We start from the raw sequence: 16,557 nt of genomic DNA on the forward strand, positions 1-16,557 counted from the left end.
AGAATAAGTCTGTAACATAACATAAAGTGGAAAAAGTCAAGGAGTCTGAATACTTCAGAAGTATTCGAAAAGTAGCACATATTCTCAGTCTCTAACTGTGCATCTCTGAGCAGGTTAACTCAATAATTGAATGCTAAGACATCAATTGCAAGATATTAGCTCCTTGTTCCTCGGCCTCTGAAAAAAAATGCATAATGGTAAACCTAGTCACTTGCATCTTATAGTATTCTGAGTGGTGACGCAAGGCTCACAACCTTGGCTAAATCCACTGGATTCTATTATGGGCCCGATAGCATTCACATGACAATGGAGTCAGATTGATCAATGTAGTTTATTATTATTATTCAACATCATTATTACACATCCACAAAATGGAGACCCCCTCATTCTCAGTCGATGGGGATTTCCACCAACCTACATAATGGTTGGATTATTTCCACCAACCTACATAATGGTTGGATCATTTCCACCAACCTACATAATGGTTGGATCATTTCCACCAACCTACATAATGGTTGGATCATTTCCACCAACCTACAAAATGGTTGGATCATTTCCACCAACCTACATAATGGTTGGATCATTTCCACCAACCTACATAATGGTTGGATCATTTCCACCAACCTACATAATGGTTGGATCATTTCAACCAACCTACATAATGAATGGATCATTTCCACCAACCTACATAATGGTTGGATTATTTCCACCAACGTACATAATGGTTGGATCATTTCCACCAACCTACATAATGGTTGGATCATTTCCACCAACCTACATAATGGTTGGATCATTTCCACCAATCTACATAATGGCTGGATCATTTCTAAACTAAATGGAGACTCATCCAGTCGATGGATCATTTCCACCAACCTACATAATGGTTGGATCATTTCCACCAACCTACATAATGGTTGGATCATTTCCAAACTAAATGGTGACTCATCCAGTTGATGAGTATTTGTATATTACACTACAATTTCAAAATGTTCAACAAAAATGTACTGGATTGGATGAAAAGTGATAAAACGTACATAGTATGCACACCAGGGTGTCCGTAGACACCTCGAGCACTGAGATGCAGTGCGTTAGACTGCTGCGCCACTTGGGAGCAGAGTACACATTGGTCCATCATACTAAGATGGACCAAGATATGTGTTGCTTTTGCACATATTGGTTTAGCAAGAGTCTGTTGATTGGTCAGTCATTGGGTTCATTTGTTTTGCAATATGTTCAAATCAAATCAAGCTTTATTTATATAGCACATTTCAGACATGGATTTGTCCTGCTTCACAGGAAAAAAACTAAAATAAAAGAAATATATACTACACAACATACAAGGATAAAAAAACGAAATAATAAAATAATAAAAACTGAAAGACTGAAAGACTAATGAGCCATTGATTAAAGAAATGCCATTGATTAAAATAGTAAGAATATCAAACCAAAAATATAAGCTAGTTTTACAACATTGTTAGTATACAATATTATTGTACCAAAAAAAATGGTCAAATAATTATGATTACTAAATGTTACATGAAATATAAATATTTTGAGATATCAAACTGAACACCCCTTTTAATATGTATTGGCAATAATTCACTTTTAAACTTCACTTAAAAAAATAAATAAAAATAGATTAGATGTCGGGCATCAATTTTTCTTAAAACAAAAATGTTGCTATTTTGGTAGGAGGAGCCCAATGTCAGAACAGTTATAACGTGTCCAAATCAATAACCAATATTCAGAAACAGTTTGTGATATTGAAAACATGACTATAAAATGTACTATCTACACCAACACAATAATAATCATATTCCTTGAATAATTTTAAACGAGCTCCTTATAAACTGCACAAGCACCAAAAACACTGTTGTTTTGACAAGTAGCAATAAATCACTGATATCGATTAGGGGGGAAATCAGGTTGTACGTGCTGTTGAAACTAACACAACTAAATAAAACACATGAAAATGGGAGATATATTTTACCTCACTGGTTAGAGGACAACCTGCAGAAGACAGTCAGCTACATTTTGGAGTGATGCATTTAAATGTATTGGTCCCCAAAACAAAGAGAAACCAAACACTTATTTGTCATCACTCATCGATATCACATTGAAATCAATTGTGTGAGAAGGGGGAGATGAGGTTGAACGTCCTGTTAAAACGAACAGCTCAAACACCCAACAGAATCTGGGAATAATGTGTACATCCCTGGTTAGAGGACAATTTGTAGAAAACAGCTACCTACATTTTGAAGTGTTGCATTCTCATTCAAATAGGCCAACTCGGAAAGTGTAACAACTCTTTTTTTGAATCACTTTTTGTTAATCACTCATTCATTTCAGAGCCTGGACTTCCCCTGATGAGGCCTGGATTTATCCCGAGGCTAATATCCATATCACGCTGAAATGAATAGAACAGGGGGTGAAACGTTTACGATTCTACATTGTGACATTCATTAAAATACTCCTTCTACTACAATGTTAATAACATTCTACATAGACATTTTATTGATATCATGAAACAACTTCATGTATGTATTTTCAAAATTTTACCAGCATCTCTCTATCCACATTGCACAGCTATAAGAATTCTCTCCTGTGTGTGTTATCTGGTGTGATATGAGGATGTTTGGCTGAGTAAAACTCTTCCCACATTAATTACAGCTACAAGGTTTCTCTCTTGTGTGTCCGCTGGTGAATAATCAGATGGCTAGATGAAGTAAAACTTTTCACACATTGATTACAGCTATAAGGTTTCTCTCCTGTGTGTGTTCTCCGGTGTATAGTCAGACTACTAGATGTAACAAATTTCTTCTCACACTGATCACAGCTATAAGGTTTCTCTCCTGTGTGTGTTCTCTGATGTACCTTCAGGCAGCTTGAGTGAGTAAACCTTTTCCCACATTGATTACAGCTAAAGAGTTTCTCTCCAGTGTGAATTCTCTGGTGTAGTTGTAATGTATATAATTTTGAAAAACTCTTCCCACAGTCAGAGCAGCTATAAAGTTTCTCTCCAGTGTGAATTCTCTGGTGTGATTGTAATGTATATAATTTTGAAAAACTCTTCCCACAGTCAGCACAGATAAAAGGTTTCTCCCCTGTGTGTGTTCTCTGGTGTGTTTTCAGGCTGCTTGGAACATTAAAACTCTTTCCACATTGATCACAGCTATAAGGTCTCTCTCCTGTATGGATTCTCTGATGTCTTTTGAGGTCTGCTGACGAGGTAAATCTATTCCCACAGTCAGAGCAGCAGTGAGAATTCTCTCCAGTGTGAATTCTCTGGTGTACTTTTAGTGAATCTGATCTTGAATAACTCTTCCCACAGTCAGAGCAGTGGTGAGAATTCTTCCCTGTGGGTTTCCGTTGGTGTTTCTTGAGGTGTTCTGATGGGGAGACACTCGTCTCTGCCTCGTCAGCATCATGATGTTGTTGAGGCTCCCCAGAGGATCCACAATAGTCACTTCTCTCTCCTGTGTGAACAACAAATTCAGACAGATGGTTAAAGGACCACAACAGCAGAAATCCACTGTTTATTTTAGCTGAAAGGTGATGCCCATGTTGTAGTACAACAATTTACGTCTGTAATGAATGTTTCAAATGTTTTTAAAAACGTATTTGACAATTGTCTTAATATGAAAGTCAGTGATCAACAACAGTCATAGTAATTTTTCTCTCACTTTAGTAGTAAAATTAATGATTCTAGGCTAAAAAATAAGTTAATACAGAAACTTGAAGCAGTATACCAGACCACTTTTGGTCACCAATATTGGCCCCTTTCTGTGTTTGCAAAAATTTCAGCACGAGGGCAATGCGCATGCAATTTGGTTGCAGAAACCCCTCCCTGAGAACGCAGAAACCGTTAGTTATGGATGTAGTATATCTGCGGGGAGAAAAAAAATGGCGAGATTGTGAAAAAACTACAATGTATTCCAAATATTACCACAGATTATCAGAGCAAGATCAGGAGTGCTACTCAAGGAAACTCACATTAAGTTCTGTGTCTATTCACTAATTCACCACCGTGGGGGAAAACTCAGGGGAGTTCTCATAGGCTGACAGCAAAAACAGCCTCCTTTTCCTGGTTGCTTATGAGTGCATTTCACACTACTTTTGGATTAGAATCGCAAGGCTCGTTTGAATATCCTGCTTAATATAATGTTTGTGTTATGGTCTCAAATCAACTGCTTTATACTTAAACAGTTCAACCAGTAAAATGCTCTTTGGCTAGCTTTTGCTATCAGTCTGTCAACGAGCATTTAGCATTTAAGCTAACAACCGCTGCATCCAAAACATGTGTTTCGCAACTATCACAAGCAAATATTATCTTAGTGACTGTTCAAGCAATAATCAAAACAACAATTGTAAGCCTGTGAGAACCCAACAAAAAGTGTTTTTGTTTAGAAGTAATAACCTGGTAAATCTAGACTGTTGAATGGTCCCAGATGGTGAACAGTTTATTTAGTAATAACCTGGTAAATCTAGACTGTTGAATGGTCCCAGATGGTGAACAGTTTATTTAGTAATAACCTGGTAAATCTAGACTGTTGAATGGTCCCAGATGGTGAACAGTTTATTTAGTAATAACCTGGTAAATCTAGACTGTTGAATGGTCCCAGATGGTGAACAGTTTATTTAGTAATAACCTGGTAAATCTAGACTGTTGAATGGTCCCAGATGGTGAACAGTTTATTTAGTAATAACCTGGTAAATCTAGACTGCTGAATGGTCCCAGATGGTGAACAGTTTATTTAGTAATAACCTGGTAAATCTAGACTGTTGAATGGTCCCAGATGGTGAACAGTTTATTTAGTAATAACCTGGTAAATCTAGGCTGTTGAATGGTCCCAGATGGTGAACAGTTTATTTAGTAATAACCTGGTAAATCTAGACTGTTGAATGGTCCCAGATGGTGAACAGTTTATTTAGTAATAACCTGGTAAATCTAGACTGTTGAATGGTCCCAGATGGTGAACAGTTTATTTAGTAATAACCTGGTAAATCTAGACTGTTGAATGGTCCCAGATGGTGAACAGTTTATTTAGTAATAACCTGGTAAATCTAGACTGTTGAATGGTCCCAGATGGTGAACAGTTTATTTAGTAATAACCTGGTAAATCTAGACTGTTGAATGGTCCCAGATGGTGAACAGTTTATTTAGTAATAACCTGGTAAATCTAGACTGTTGAATGGTCCCAGATGGTGAACAGTTTATTTAGTAATAACCTGGTAAATCTAGACTGTTGAATGGTCCCAGATGGTGAACATCAGTTGTGTCCTCCCACGGTGGCCGTTGTACTTGTTTATGACGTGACTCTGAGTCATCAGGTTGCCATGGGCTACATGGGGTGTTTTGGTTTCACTCTGGGTTGAGTAGACAAACAGAGAGAGGACAAAGACTCTCCTATTTCAGTGGCTGATAATACAGGGGGCGATCCAGGATTGGTCCATTTTAGTTTTAAACTAATACTATACTGTATATGAGTCTTTCTATTAATAAAGAGGACAATGTGGGACATAAGGATCACATTTCTAAATGACTGGAAACAAAAACACATTTCATGCAGTTCCACATGTGAACTTACAGGGACAGGAGACTATATACACTGAGTGTACAAAACATTATGAACACCTGCTCTTTCCATGACAGACTGACCAGGTGAATCCAGGTGAAAGATATGATCCTTATTGATGTCACTTGCTAAATCTCAAAGTTATATAAGCAACTCAACTATTTGGAGGCCAGATATCTCAGTTCATAAAGTTAAACAAGTAACTCAAAAAATGCTACTCAGTTTGCTGCACGCACAAAACAAATATTGATCCAGGAGGGGATTCTCTGCTGTTACCAAAGCTTGATTTTGGAAGCAGCTACCCACTAAGCTAACTAGCTACTAAATTAGTAAACAACTGCAGAGCATTTAACACATTTTAGACAGTTGACTTAAGTTATAAGATATCTAGCATGGCAAACATTTAGTTAGGAATTCCATACTGTAGCTAGATCACCTGGCACATGTTGCACAACAGTGGGTGACTCACAAGGCTCCGGTCTCTAGTTGTTGTGTGTTTGTGAACAAACACCACGTGACTGGGGACTACCGGTAACAGTGGGTGACTCACAAGGCTCCGGTCTCTAGTTGTTGTGTGTTTGTGAACAAACACCACGTGACTGGGGACTACCGGTAAGCTTTATAATGACATTATGCGACAGGTGAAATGGAGAACGCCATCTTCTTTATCTCCTAACATATTGCACAACTCAGGGTTCATATGGACATCACAATCCTGGAAAATTCATGGAATTTTAGGGAAGTTATCAAATGTATTTATTTTAGGAACAAGAAGAAAACATTTTTGGGGGGAGAGAGAGTTGGCCGTTGCTCAAGGAAAGAGAGAGAGAAAGAGAAAGGTGGCCATTGCTCAAGGAAAGAGAGAGAGAGGTGGCCGTTGCTCAAGGAGAGAGAGAGAGGTGGCCGTTGCTCAAGGAGAGAGAGAGAGAGAGAGAGAGAGAGAGAGAGAGAGAGAGAGAGAGAGAGAGAGAGAGAGGTGGCCATTGCTCAAGGAAAGAGAGAGACAGTTGGACAGCAGCAGCAGGTAGGACAAGTTTATAGAATATGATAGAGAACAGACTAACTAGGTAGCCAACTCAAAACTTGTTTTGTATATACTTCCAGTTGATTTGGGCATCCAACGTATCGGACATTGCAACTCAATAAATGCTAGTCAGTCTGCAAAGTAAATACTTCTAAAAAGGTAAGATAAATATGACTAAACTAGAAAAGGTACATTTCCTGAAGAAAATGTGTGGGCTTGCTTCATCTGAATAAAAGATGTGTAGCCTACCATAGCCATGTGACCTTTGATATATTAATGAGCTGGTACATGGGATCAGAGAGCAGCCTCCCATGGTGTCCATACCACTCTTACTTTTCTATACATTCGTAGAGACAATTGTTGGCCACGGAGATCTGGTTAAAATTAATGAAAATATAATGAAATTCCAAATGTCAAAATATGTATGAACCCTGACAATTTGACTGCAGGTATTTATTTAAAAAGCTGAAAAATATTTAAATGTATAAACAAAAACTTCAAATAAATAGTTAACGGTATTGACGGCTATCCGTTTCCTAAAAAAATATTACATTTATTCAAAAGCGCATCTTCTTTGCAAACATTTCTAGTTCCTTAGTTCTTTACTGCTGATAGATCTTACTTTAAATGTAAATATACTTCCCAATTACTCCCAAATTTTGGTTCTATATCATTTGAATGAAACTAGTCCCCGATTAAGCTCTTTATGGTCACGTTAAAGACTGGATCATTTAGGAGTGAATTATGACGTTTCCAGAGGTTATAACTTCACTAATATAATTTGATGATCAGTCAATGGAGCTTTATGACTTACTTGTTGTACATTCTGTAAAAGTGTGGGGAGAAATGAGAAACACATCCCTTTTGGATCTGACCGTCATTCACCAAGTATATTCATTTCAGTTTGTATTAAAGAAACGCCATCTATCGATCACTGTCAGGCTGTATTGAAGAAACGCCATGTATCAACCTCTGTCAGGTTTACTGCAAAATGAGGTGACGTCACTATTCTGAGATCTCTGAGCTATTCTAGGTGTAAATCTATCTAAAGAGTTGTCAGGTGTTTAATTGAAGTCTCCAGCTATTATCAGCCATGCATTTGTATACTTGTTTTGCAGCTCAGTAAGCTTATCAGCAAGATCAGAAAATAAAGTCTTGGTTTGAGGTGTGAGAATTGTACCCATACACATAATAAAACCAGCATTCTTGTGGAGATCAATATATCCCATCTCTGGACTCAGAAGACTCTGAAATATCGCCTTTTACAATTATGAAGCAATATCATAGTACCAGCTGAGTGATTATACCTGTGACTAGAATAAAACAGAATTTTACCCATTGGGATTTCCAAAACGTTGAATCTGAAATTACAGGAGTGGGGTTCTTCCTGGAGAACAACCCCAGCTGCATTAGCGTGTTTATCTCTAAACCCCTTTTAGAGATACAACATGTAGTGCATTGTTTTGCATTACCTCTAGGCAGGTAATCGTTGGGCCAGTTGGGGTTACTGGTTGGGCCAGTAACCGAAAGGTCACTGGTTCGAATCTAAGAGCAGACTAGGTGATTAATCTGTCGATGCGCCCTTAAGCAAGGCACTTAACCCTAATTGCTCCTGTAAATGGCTCTGCATAAGAGTGTCTGCTAAATAACAAAAAAATAAGAAAACCAAAATACATTGATGTGAAAAACTGGTTAAATATACTGCTCAAAAAAATAAAGGGAACACTTAAACAACACATCCTAGATCTGAATGAAAGAAATAATCTTATTAAATACTTTTTTCTTTACATAGTTCAATGTGCTGACAACAAAATCACACAAAAATAAATCAATGGAAATCCAATTTATTAACCCATGGAGGTCTGGATTTGGAGTCACACTCAAAATTAAAGTGGAAAACCACATTACAGGCTGATCCAACTTTGATGTAATGTCCTTAAAACAAGTCAAAATGAGGCTCAGTAGTGTGTGTGGCCCCCACGTGCCTGTATGACCTCCCTACAACGCCTGGGCATGCTCCTGATGAGGTGGCGGATGGTCTCCTGAGGGATCTCCTCCCAGACCTGGACTAAAGCATCCGCCAACTCCTGGACAGTCTGTGGTGCAACGTGGCGTTGGTGGATGGAGCGAGACATGATGTCCCAGATGTGCTCAATTGGATTCAGGTCTGGGGAATGGGCGGGCCAGTCCATAGCATCAATGCCTTCCTCTTGCAGGAACTGCTGACACACTCCAGCCACATGAGGTCTAGCATTGTCTTGCATTAGGAGGAACCCAGGGCCAACCGCACCAGCATATGGTCTCACAAGGGGTCTGAGGATCTCATCTTGGTACCTAATGGCAGTCAGGCTACCTCTGGCGAGCACATGGAGGGCTGTGCGGCCCCCCAAAGAAATGCCACCCCACACCATGACTGACCCACCGCCAAACCGGTCATGCTGGAGGATGTTGCAGGCAGCAGAACGTTCTCCACGGCGTCTCCAGACTCTGTCACGTCTGTCACGTGCTCAGTGTGAACCTGCTTTCATCTGTGAAGAGCACAGGGCGCCAGTGGCGAATTTGCCAAACTTGGTGTTCTCTGGCAAATGCCAAACGTCCTGCACGGTGTTGGACTGTAAGCACAACCCCCACCTGTGGACGTCGGGCCCTCATACCACCCTCATGGAGTCTGTTTCTGACCGTTTGAGCAGACACATGCACATTTGTGGCCAGCTGGAGGTCATTTTGCAGGGCTCTGGCAGTGCTTCTCCTGCTCCTCCTTGCACAAAGGCGGAGGTAGCGGTCCTGCTGCTGGGTTGTTGCCCTCCTACGGCCTCCTCCACGTCTCCTGATGTACTGGCCTGTCTCCTGGTAGCGCCTCCATGCTCTGGATACTAAGCTGACAGACACAGCAAACCTTCTTGCCACAGCTCGCATTGATGTGCCATCCTGGATGAGCTGCACTACCTGAGCCACTTGTGTGGGTTGTAGACTCCGTCTCATGCTACCACTAGAGTGAAAGCACCGCCAGCATTCAAGTGACCAAAACATCAGCCAGGAAGCATAGGAACTGAGAAGTGGTCTGTGGTCCCCACCTGCAGAACCACTCCTTTATTGGGGGTGTCTTGCTAATTGCCTATAATTTCCACCTGTTGTCTATTCCATTTGCACAACAGCATGTGAAATTTATTGTCAATCAGTGTTGCTTCCTAAGTGGACAGTTTGATTTCACAGAAGTGTGATTGACTTGGAGTTACATTGTATTGTTTAACCTCTATGGGCTAGGTGGGACGCTAGCGTGCCACCCGTGGTGCACTCCATCAACAGCAGGTGCATTTCAAGAGCGGCAAATTTGAATCCAAATAAATGTCAAAATTCAAATTTTTCAAAAATACAACTATTTTACACCATTTGAAAGATAAACATCTCCTTAATCTAACCACGTTTTACGATTTCAAAAAGGTTTTACGGCGAAAGCATAAATTTAGAGTATGTTAGGACAGTACATTTACAAGAGTTGTGTGTAATGTTTTGTCAAGTCAAAGACAGGGTCACCAAAACCATAAAACCAGCTAAAATGATGCACTAACCTTTTACAATCTCCATCAGATGACACTCCTAGGACATTATGTTAGACAATGCATGCATTTTTAGTTCTATCAAGTTCATATTTATATCCAAAAACAGCGTTTTACTATGGCATTGATGTTGAGGAAATCGTTTCCCTCCAATAACCGGCAGTCAAGTCAGCGTCACAAATTAAATAATTAAAATTAGAAAACATTGGTAAAATATTATATTGTCATTTAAAGAATTATAGATTTACATCTCTTGAACGCAATCAACTTGCCAGATTTAAAAATAACCTTACTGGGAAATCACACTTTGCAATAATCTGAGCACTGCGCCCAGAAAAATACGGCGTTGCGATACAGACTAGACGTCATGTTGGGGAGATCTAAAATACTATGTAAATAATCCATTACCTTTGATTCTCTTCATCAGATGTCACTTCCAGGTATCACAGGTCCATAACGAATGTAGTTTTGTTCAAAAAAGCTCATCATTTATGTCCAAAAATCTCCGTCTTGTTAGCACATGATCTAAGCCAGCCGGACTTCTCGTCATGAACGAGGGGAAAAAATATATTTCCGTTCGTTCAAACATGTCAAACGTTGTATAGCATAAATCATTAGGGCCTTTTTAACCAGAACATGAATAATATTCAAGGTGGACGAATGCATACTCTTTTATAACGTATTGGAACGAGGGTACCCAACATGAACTCGCGCGCCAGGTGTCTAATGGGACATCATCGTTCCATGGCTCTTGTTCGGTCAGATCTCCCTCCAGAAGACTCAAAACACTTTGTAAAGGCTGGTGACATCTAGTGGAAGCAATAGGAAGTGCCAAAATATTCCTAAACCCCTGTGTTTTTCAATGGGATAGGTTTAAAGTCAATACAACACATCAGGTATCCACTTCCTGTCAGAAAATGTCTCAGGGTTTTGCCTGCCAAATGAGTTCTGTTATACTCACAGACACCATTCAAACAGTTTTAGAAACTTTAGAGTGTTTTCTATCCATATATAATAAGTATATGCATATTCTAGTTACTGGGTAGGATTAGTAACCAGATTAAATCGGGTACATTTTTTTTATCCAGACGTGCAAATGCTGCCCCCTAGCCCTAACAGGTTAAGTGTTCCCTTTATTTTTTTGAGCAGTGTATATACTGTATAGAGGTCGACCGATTAATCGGAATGGCCGATTAATTGGAATGGCCGATTAATTAGGGCCGATTTCAAGTTTTCATAACAATCGGTAATCCGTATTTTTTGCCACCGATTTGCCGATTTTTTTAATTATTTTTTATGTTTTTTTTTTAAACCTTTATTTAACTAGGCAAGTCAGTTAAAGAACACGTTCTTATTTTCATTGGCGGCCTAGGAAGGGTGGGTTAACTGTCTTGTTCAGGGGCAGAACGACAGATTTATACCTTGTCAGCTTGGGGATGCAACCTTACATTAACTAGCCTTACAGAATCTGTCTCGTTGCGAACTAATTTGCCAGAATTTTACGGAACTATGAAATAACATTGTAGGTTGTGCGATGTAACAGGAATATTTAGACTTATGGATGCCACCCGAACGGTTCCGTATGTCACTGAAAGAATAATGTTTTCGAGATGATAGGTCATTAATATGGTCAAATCCGGAAACTAAGGTTTATTATATTATAGTTAAGTCTATGATTTGATATTTGATATAGCAGTCTGACTGAGTGGTGGTAGGCAGCAGCAGGCTCGTAATAGTCAAAGGTATATGGTTTAGAGAAAAATAGTCGACGCGTCATAATTCCTGTAATAACTTGCGGCTGAACTTGAAAGGGGTTCCTTCGTTATTTTACCGTTCATGTCTTCAATAGAGAATGTCTTGATCTACTTCAAATAAGGTCTGTGTTTTGTGCTTAAACTGCCTCGGCGTTTTGATACCCGTGTAAATCTCACTAGGTAACGTTTGTCAACATATTTTCATAAATCCACTCTACAAAAAAAATTATCTTCGCTTATATTGATCAGAGTTATATCCTATGGATATCTACACAGTTATAAAAATTGGCAAGGTGGTGTAAGCCTAAACCAAACACAGACCTTATTTTAAGTTAATCTAAAAATATCCTATGGAATAAATGAAGGAACCGCTTTTCAGAATTATGACTCGCACTTTGGTAGTCAATTCTTACCATGCCCATTATTAAAATAGGATTTCCTGCATATAGAAATTACAGTTTTTGTTTTCAGCATTCATCACAGGTAACTTAAACTCTATTTTTATTATTCAAACAGTTGAGAGTGTTTGTCTCCTAAACAGACTCTTCAGTATCGTTGTCATTTCAGAGCTGTGTGTGTGTGTGTATATATATACATACACACATATTAAAAAAAGCATAATAATCGGCCGATTAATCGGTCTCGCCTTTTTTGGCCCTCAAATAATCGGTATCCGCGATGAAAAATCATAATCGGTCGACCTCTAATACTGAACAAAAATATAAACATGCAATCATTTTTGAGTTACAGTTTATATAAGGAAATCCGTCAATTGAAATAAATTCATTAAGCCCTAATCTATGGGATTTAACGACTGGGAATACAGATATGCATCTGTTGGTCACTTTAAAAAATGGTATCGGCGTGGATCAGAAAACCAGTCAGTATCTGGTGTGACCACCATTTGCCTCATGCAGCGCTACATATCTTTGCATAGAGTTGATCAGGCTGTTGATTGTGGCCTGTGGAATGTTGTCCCACTCCTCTTCAATGGCTGTGCGAAGTTGCTGGATATTGAAGGGAACTGGGAAACGCTGTTGTACAATGCAATCCAGAGCATCCCAAATATGCTCAATGGGCGTCATGTCTGTCGAGTATGCAGACCATGGAAGAACTGGGTCATTTCCAGCTTCCAGGAATTGTGTACAGATCATTGCGACATGGGGCTATGCATTATCATGCTGAAACATGAGGTGAGGCGGGGGATGAATGGCATGACAATGGACCTCAGCATCTCGTCACGGTATCTCTGTGCATTCAAATTGTCGATAAAATGCAATTGTGTCTGCTGTCCGTAGCTTATGCCTGCCCATAGTATAACCCCACTGCCACCATGGGGAACTCTGTTCACAACGTGACATCAGCAAACCACTGGCCCACCCAATGCCATACTGGGACGCATCCGTGAAGAGAGCACCTCTCCAGCGTGCCAGTGGCCATCGAAGGTGACCATTTGCCCACAGAAGTCGGTTACGACACCGAACTGCAGTCAGGTCAAGACCCCGGTGAGGACGACGAGTATGCAGATGCGCTTCCAAGAGATGGTTTCTGACAGTTTGTGCAGAAATTCCTCGGTTGTGCAAACCCACAGTTTCATCAGCTGTCCGGGTGGCTGGTCTAAGACGGATGTGGGTTGATCTTGGGCTCGCGTGGTTACACGTGGTCTGCGGTTGTGAAGCTGGTTGGACGTACTGCCAAATTCTCTAAATGTTTCTAAAGGGGCACCTTGTCCTAGGGACATTAAAAGGCCACTCTAAAATGTGCAGTTGACACACAACAACATGCCACAGATGTCTCTAGTTTTGAAGGCAATTGGCATGCTGACTGCAGGAATGTCTACCAGAGCTGTTACCAGAGAATCTAATGTTAATTTCTCGACCATAAGACGCTTCCAACGTCGTTTTAGCAAATTTGGTAGAATGTCCAACAGGCTTCACAACCGCAGACCACATGTAATCACGCCAGCCCAGAACCTCCACATTCATCTGAGACCAGCCACCAGGACAGCTGATGAAACTGTGAACTATTTCTGTCTGTAATAAAAACATTTTGTGGGGAAAAACATATTCTGATTGGCTGCACCCCTGTCCAGTCATGTGAAATCCCTAGATTATGGCCTAATGAATTTATTTCAATTGACAGATTTCTTTATATGAACTGTAGCTCAGTAAAATTGTTGAAATTCTTGCAAGTTACGTTTATATTTTTGTTCAGTATTTGAGTGTCCCGGATTTATTTTTACTATGTTACGTCTAGTCTGTGAGACCAGGCTGTAAACCGAGGTAGTTGTGATCAATATGATGAACCCGTTTTCACAACATTTAAGAACCTGGTGATAGAAAACAGTGTGAATGTAATAATGACAATGGACTTACTCAGGAGTAATTTAGCTAACTGTTAGTGTTTTCATTTGACTTAGAAAGAGTAGGACCACAAAGATTTCAATTGATTGTAGCAATATACCTGAGAACACAGGGTTTAAGTCAGTCAGTACTCTCAAGTCAGACTGAGACATTCACTTGATGTCCTGGAAATCAATCTTCTTTCCATCAATAAATGCAAAAGGACAGCTGAAAGATGCTCTCTTCCCTTTCTTTATTGTTTTGAGAGACGGGGTTCCATCCTCCCAGGTAGATGGCCTGGTGTAGGATCCTTCAGGGCCAAAGTAGTGGGATGGCCTGGTGTAGGATCCTTTAGGGCTAAAGTAGTGGGATGGCCTGGTGTAGGATCCTTTATGGCCAAAGTAGTGGGATGGCCTGGTGTAGGATCCTTTAGGGCTAAAGTAGTGGGATGGCCTGGTGTAGGATCCTTTAGGGCTAAAGTAGTGGGATGGCCTGGTGTAGGATCCTTTAGGGCCAAAGTAGTGGGATGGCCTGGTGTAGGATCCTTTAGGGCCAAAGTAGTGGGATGGCCTGGTGTAGGACCCTTTAGGGCCAAAGTAGTGGGATGGGCTGGCTCCCAAGTGGTGCAGCGGTCTAAGACACTGCATCTCAGTGCTAGAGGCGTCCCTACAGACCCTGGTTCGATTCCAGGCTGTATCACAACCAGCCGTGATGGAGAGTACCATAGGGCGACGCACAATTGGCCCAACGTCATCCGGGTTTGGCCGGGTATGCCATCATTGTAAATAATAACTTGTTCTTAACTGACTTGCCTAGTTAAATAAATAAATAAATAAAAAGGTTAATTTAGGGCCAAAGTATTGGGATTGGGTGGTGGGTTCTGAGGGATAGTGTATAGGTGCAGGGTTAGATGGTGGTGCAATTTAACATTTTCCCTTTTCATTTGTCAAATTGTGCAACCCCCGAAAGGCAGCAATACAACGTCTAGTCACAAGACCAAGACTTGGCCCTGATCGTCTCAACAACAACAAAAATGGCCGACTTGATTGTGGGAGTGTGACTCCGTGACTTTGCCCTTTAGTTCAACAACTGCATTGTGCATCGGGTTTAAGACAGTAAGTTACTTACTGGTGTTAATCAGATCCTCCTCTTCTTCCAATATACCAGTTATCTCTCCCTCCTCTCCAAAATCTGAATCCTCCTCTTTCTCGTCCTCTTCTTCTTTCACTGCAACATCTTCATCTTCTTTTGTTACTGTGACATCCTCCTCTTCCTCCTCTTCTTTCACGACAACGTTCAGCCACAGACCCTCTTTCTCCGTCCAGCAGACCTCTTCTTCTTTAGCAGGAGGAGAGTAGCTTAGTGAACTCATGGTCGGGGATGTTAGCTAACAGTTAGCTAGCTAGGCTAGTGAATTTAACCAGCCAGCTACGTTAGCTGACTAATAACAACAACGTAAATATGAAATTAAATGGGATAACTAGCTAGACGACAGAAGTGAGTCTAAAACACAGTGGATAATATACATGAACGAGTCTAGAGCTTCAATGTTTCAGCTAGCAAGCTACCGAAGTGGCTGACTGTCGTTTAACTATAAAATAACATCGCTGTCTAGTTGGCTTGTCACTAGTTATCACAGCCACAATTTCAACATTGGCCATAGTAAAAAATATATGAAAACAAACTACATTTTTGGTCTAAGGTTAGACATAAGGTTAGGTTTAAAAATCAGATTTTAATAAGAGAAGTTGTAGAATTGAGCGAGGTTTAGCCATAATTATGACTTTGTGACTGTGGTAACTAGTGACGACCGACTAGCTGTTGTTGTTTAAAGAAGAGTCCAGTTCACCACCACGTCACACTCTGGCAGACTTGCCTGAAAGACCTACAGCGCCCTCTGCTGATTGGAGTGGAAACGCAGTTGAGGGAATGTTTTATTTTATTTTCTTCAAAAAGTTAAAACAATTTCAACGATTGGTTTTATTTCCTTTTAATTCCTCTCTCTTTGACCCTTTCTCTCCCTCCATCTCTCTCTCTCTCTCTCTTTGACCCTTTCTCTTTGACCTTCTCTCTCCCTCTCTCTTTGACCCTCCCTCCCTCCCTCTCTCTTGGACCCTCTCTCTCCCTCTCTCTTTGACCCTCCCTCTCTCTTGGACCCTCTCTCTCCCTCTCTCTTTGACCCTCTCTCCCTCCCTCTCTCTTGGACCTTCTCTCTCCCTCTCTCTTTGACCCTCTCTCTCCCTCCCTAATCTTGCTCCGATTTGTCATCCAGAGGGTCCCAGAGATAAAATGTAGCATAGTTTT

At 40.4% G+C, this 16,557-nt stretch overlaps 1 protein-coding gene across 3 annotated transcripts; it reads right to left on the reverse strand.

Annotated features, from left to right (window-relative positions):
- Nucleotides 1-312: 312 nt before the first annotated feature.
- LOC106592676 (gastrula zinc finger protein XlCGF17.1-like) lies at nt 313-16,045 on the reverse strand. Of its 3 annotated transcripts, none has more exons than XR_006763651.1 (3): nt 15,382-16,045; nt 874-3,476; nt 313-684 (listed from the first exon to the last, which is right to left on the reverse strand). XR_006763651.1 is itself a non-coding variant. In XM_045712612.1 (2 exons), the coding sequence occupies exons 1-2, from the start codon at nt 15,623-15,625 to the stop codon at nt 2,671-2,673; spliced, it is 1,050 nt and encodes a 349-aa protein (XP_045568568.1). In that variant the 5' UTR covers nt 15,626-16,045; the 3' UTR covers nt 313-2,670. The 3 variants fall into 3 exon arrangements, 1 of the variants encoding a protein (XP_045568568.1); XR_006763650.1 differs by having other exon boundaries at nt 313-804; XM_045712612.1 differs by having other exon boundaries at nt 313-3,476.
- Between the last annotated feature and the right edge of the window lie 512 nt (nt 16,046-16,557).

This window comes from Salmo salar, unplaced genomic scaffold, assembly GCF_905237065.1.
Source record: "Salmo salar unplaced genomic scaffold, Ssal_v3.1, whole genome shotgun sequence".
Lineage (NCBI taxonomy): Eukaryota > Metazoa > Chordata > Actinopteri > Salmoniformes > Salmonidae > Salmo > Salmo salar.

Bases quoted from the DNA above. Each gene is read 5' to 3' on its own strand.
- LOC106592676 (XM_045712612.1), bottom strand. From the start codon at position 15,625: ATGAGTTCACTAAGCTACTCTCCTCCTGCTAAAGAAGAAGAGGTCTGC. The intron at 3,477-15,381 runs GTAAGTAACTTA...TTGTTCACACAG, and splicing joins GGAGGATCTGATTAACACCA to GAGAGAGAAGTGACTATTGT.